This window comes from Taurulus bubalis (genome assembly GCF_910589615.1).
Source record: "Taurulus bubalis genome assembly, chromosome: 12".
Taxonomy (NCBI): Eukaryota; Metazoa; Chordata; class Actinopteri; order Perciformes; family Cottidae; genus Taurulus; species Taurulus bubalis.
This window is the reverse complement of record NC_136600.1, coordinates 26,631,125-26,635,546: the sequence shown is the minus strand read 5'-3', so window position 1 is coordinate 26,635,546 and position 4,422 is coordinate 26,631,125. Positions and strand designations below refer to the sequence as shown.

Here is a 4,422-nt window from a genome sequence, read left to right as displayed (position 1 = left end):
GGAGAAGGAGCTGGTGGCTCAGCTCTGGAGGATGAACTGGGACGACATCCAGATGAGCAACCTGGACAAGGTGCTCCGCAGCGGCAGCAGGATCACACTGTCCCTGGTCAGCAGACACACACACACACACACACACACACACACACACACACACACACACACACACACACACACACACACACACACACTGACCCTGTGTGTGTCTCCAGAGAGGATCAACCTACGGCTCCCTGATGACCGGAGATGGAAACATGCAGGTCTTTGCAAAGACGGGTTACTACAAGGTCAGTGAGAGGTCAGAGGTCAGAGACCAGTGAAGAAGACCATGATCTGGAATCATAGCCGAGGATCAGGATTATGTTTATGTTCTAATCTCTGTGTGTTCTTCAGGGAAACATCGTGGCCATTAAATACACCAACAAGAAGCGCATCGAGCTGAACAGGGAGGTCCTGTTTGAGCTGAAGCATGTGAGACTTACATATATATACACATGTATTTATATATACAACTCAAACATGTGAAATGATGTCATATTGTCACACATGATGTTTGTGTAGATGAGAGACGTTCAGAACGAACATCTGACGCGGTTCATCGGAGCCTGCATCGACCCTCCAGACACCTGCATCATCACGGAGTACTGTCCACGAGGGAGTCTGCAGGTACCTGTCTGTCTGTTGTCTGTCTGTTGTCTGTCTGTTGTCTGTCTGCCTGTCTGTTGTCTGTCTGTCTGTCTGTTGTCTGTCTGTCTGTTGTCTGTCTGTCTGTTGTCTGTCGTCTGTCTGTCTGTCTGTCTGTCTGTTGTCTGTCTGTCTGTCTGTCTGTCTGTCTGTCTGTCTGTCTGTCTGTCTGTTGTCTGTCTGTCTGTTGTCTGTCTGTTGTCTGTCTGTTGTCTGTCTGTCTGTTGTCTGTCTGTCTGCCTGCCTGTCTGTCTGTCTGTTGTCTGTCTGTTGTCTGTCTGTTGTCTGCCTGTCTCTCTCTCAGTGTGTGTTTTGTGTCTTCAGGACATCCTGGAGAACGACAGCATCACTCTGGACTGGATGTTTAAATATTCTCTCATCAACGACATCGTCAAGGTTCCTCAGTTCAACTTCCTCCTCTGGTTTTAGTATGAATATACATGAATATACATATATATGTGTATATACATATGTGTATATATAGTACGAATGACCCCTCCTCTGCAGGGCATGCTGTTCCTCCACAACAGCGTCATCTTGTCTCACGGTAAACTCAAGTCGTCCAACTGTGTCGTCGACAACCGTTTCGTCCTGAAGATCACCGACTACGGCTTATCCAGCTTCAGGTCTGAGAGCGACTCTGGCAAGGACGCCCACGCCTACTACGCCCGTAAGTCTGTACTACGCCCGTTAGTCTGTACTACGCCCGTTAGTCTGTACTACGCCCGTTAGTCTGTACTACGCCCGTAAGTCTGTACTACGCCCGTTAGTCTGTACTACGCCCGTAAGTCTGTACTACGCCGTTAAGTCTCTACTCCACCCGTTAGTCTGTACTACGCCCGTTAGTCTGTACTACGCCCGTTAGTCTGTACTACGCCAGTAAGTCTGTACTACGGCCGTTAGTCTGTACTACGCCCGTTAGTCTGTACTACGCCCGTAAGTCTGTACTACGCCCGTAAGTCTGTACTACGCCCGTTAGTCTGTACTACGCCCGTAAGTCTGTACTACGCCCGTTAGTCTGTACTACGCCCGTAAGTCTGTACTACGCCCGTTAGTCTGTACTACGCCCGTAAGTCTGTACTACGCCCGTTAGTCTGTACTACGCCCGTTAGTCTGTACTACGCCCGTAAGTCTGTACTTCACCCGTAAGTCTGTATTACGCCTGTAAGTCTGTACTACGCCCGTTAGTCTGTACTACGCCCGTAAGTCTGTACTACGCCCATTAGTCTGTACTACGCCGTTAAGTCTCTACTCCACCCGTTACTCTGTACTACTCCCGTTAGTCTGTACTACGCCCGTAAGTCTGTACTATGCCCGTTAGTCTGTACTACGCCCGTAAGTCTGTACTACGCCCGTTAGTCTGTACTACGCCCGTAAGTCAGTACTACGCCCATTAGTCTGTACTACGCCCGTTAGTCTGTACTACGCCCGTAAGTCTGTACTACGCCCATTAGTCTGTACTACGCCGTTAAGTCTCTACTCCACCCGTTAGTCTGTACTACGCGCGTTAGTCTGTACTACGCCCGTAAGTCTGTACTACGCCCATTAGTCTGTACTACGCCGTTAAGTCTCTACTCCACCCGTTAGTCTGTACTACTCCCGTTAGTCTGTACTACGTCCGTAAGTCTGTACTACGCCCGTTAGTCTGTACTACGCCCGTAAGTCTGTACTACGCCCGTTAGTCTGTACTACGCCCGTAAGTCTGTACTACGCCCGTAAGTCTGTACTTCGCCCGTAAGTCTGTATTACGCCTGTAAGTCTGTACTATGCCCGTAAGTCTCTACTCCGCCCGTTAGTCTGTACTACGCCCGTAAGTCTGTACTCCGCCCGTAAGTCTGTACTACGCCCGTTAGTCTGTACTACGTCCGTAAGTCTGTACTACGCCCGTTAGTCTGTACTACGCCCGTAAGTCTGTACTACGCCTGTAAGTCTGTACTATGCCCGTAAGTCTCTACTCCGCCCGTTAGTCTGTACTACGCCCGTAAGTCTGTACTCCGCCCGTAAGTCTGTACTACGCCTGTAAATCTGTACTACGCCCGTAAGTCTCTACTCTGCCCGTAAGTCTGTACTCCGCCTGTAAGTCTGTACTCCGCCTGTAAGTCTGTACTATGCCCGTAAGTCTCTACTATTCCCGTAAGTCTGTACTACGCCCGTAAGTCTCTACTCCGCCCGTAAGTCTGTACTACGCCCGTTAGTCTGTACTACGCACGTAAGTCTGTACTACGCCCGTTAGTCTGTACTACGCCGTTAAGTCTCTACTCCACCCGTTTGTCTGTACTACGCCCGTTAGTCTGTACTACGCCTGTTAGTCTCTACTACGCCCGTAAATCTGTACTAAGCCCGTAAGCCTCTACTCCACTCGTAAGTCTGTACTACACCAGTAAGTCTCTACTCCTATTAGTCTTTGAACGCATCATGAAGCTGTGATGGCCTCGTGGTCTCTACTACGCCCTTTAGTCTTTGAACGCATCATGAAGCCGTGATGACCTCATGTCTCTTCCTCAGAGAGGTTGTGGATGGCTCCGGAGCTGCTCAGGATGGAGGCTCCTCCTGCTCAGGGAACTCAGAAAGGAGACGTCTACAGCTTCGGCATCGTGCTCCAGGAGGTGGCGCTGCGCCGAGGAGCCTTTTTCCTGGAGGGCTACCCACTCAGCCCCAAAGGTAGGACAGAGGACACATGGACACTTAACTGTCTTCTGGGGGCTTTCAAACAGGAAGTCCACTTAAAACGGACCGCTTTCTTCATGTAGTGTTGGTTCTGGCGCCCCCTTAACTTAAACCTTTAGTCCAGTCTACTCTCTATACACTGGATAGTCAATAATGTACTATTCAAGGGTTTGCCTAACAACACCCTTGAATAGTACATTATTGCCTCTCGTACCTTATTGCTTTATAAAGTAAACATCTCTCTCTCTGCAGAGGTCGTGGACCGGGTGGTTCTGGGCGAGTGGCCCTGCCTCAGACCCTCCGTGGACCCCCAGACTCACAGCCCCGAGCTGGGCCAGCTCATGCAGCGCTGCTGGGCCGAGGAGCCGACGGAGAGGCCGGAGTTCAACCACATCCGCCTGCTGCTGCGCAAGCAGAACAGGTGAGACCAGGTTAAGAACACCTGAGATAAAATGAGGTTCAGTTAAGATAAGATGAGGTTAAGTTAAGATAAAATAAGATGAGGTTAAATTAAGATAAGATGAGGTTAAGATAAGATGAGGTTAAGAACACCGCAGATAAGATGAGGTTAAGTTAAGATAAAATGAGATGAGGTTAAATTAAGATAAGATGATGTTAAGATAAGATGAGGTTGAAAACACCGCAGATAAGATGAGGTTAAGTTAAGATAAAATAAGATGAGGTTAAGTTAAGATAAAATGAGGTTAAGGTTCAGATGAGTTCATGTAGTTTTAATCAAACAAACAAAGAAACTGTGCTTTTGTTGATCAAAAATACACTGTGTGTGTGTGTGTGTGTGTGTGTGTGTGTGTGTGTGTGTGTGTGTGTGTGTGTGTGTGTGTGTGTGTTCAGGGAGTCGAGGACCAACATCCTGGACAACCTGCTGTCCCGTATGGAGCAATACGCCAACAACCTGGAGGAGCTGGTGGAGGAGAGGACTGAGGCGTACCACGAGGAGAAGCGCAAGGCCGAGAGCCTGCTGTACCAGATACTACCACAGTGAGTACTGCATGTACTAGTACTGCTGTACCAGATACTACCACAGTGAGTACTGCATGTACTAGTACTGCTGTA

General features: G+C 49.1%; 1 protein-coding gene across 1 annotated transcript in view; it reads left to right on the top strand.

Moving 5' to 3' along the window:
• The window catches only part of LOC306744713 (atrial natriuretic peptide receptor 1-like), a gene marked incomplete at its 5' end in the record, with an annotated part of 56,476 nt that overhangs the window by 45,926 nt on the left and 6,128 nt on the right, over positions 1 to 4,422 (top strand). Inside the window, 9 exons of the mRNA XM_079227395.1 lie at positions 8 to 106; positions 210 to 284; positions 391 to 468; positions 559 to 663; positions 1,006 to 1,077; positions 1,189 to 1,351; positions 3,187 to 3,342; positions 3,601 to 3,769; positions 4,201 to 4,347. Of these exons, the coding sequence (XP_079083521.1) occupies positions 8 to 106; positions 210 to 284; positions 391 to 468; positions 559 to 663; positions 1,006 to 1,077; positions 1,189 to 1,351; positions 3,187 to 3,342; positions 3,601 to 3,769; positions 4,201 to 4,347 (1,064 nt within the window). The remainder of the gene's footprint in view (positions 1 to 7; positions 107 to 209; positions 285 to 390; positions 469 to 558; positions 664 to 1,005; positions 1,078 to 1,188; positions 1,352 to 3,186; positions 3,343 to 3,600; positions 3,770 to 4,200; positions 4,348 to 4,422) is intronic.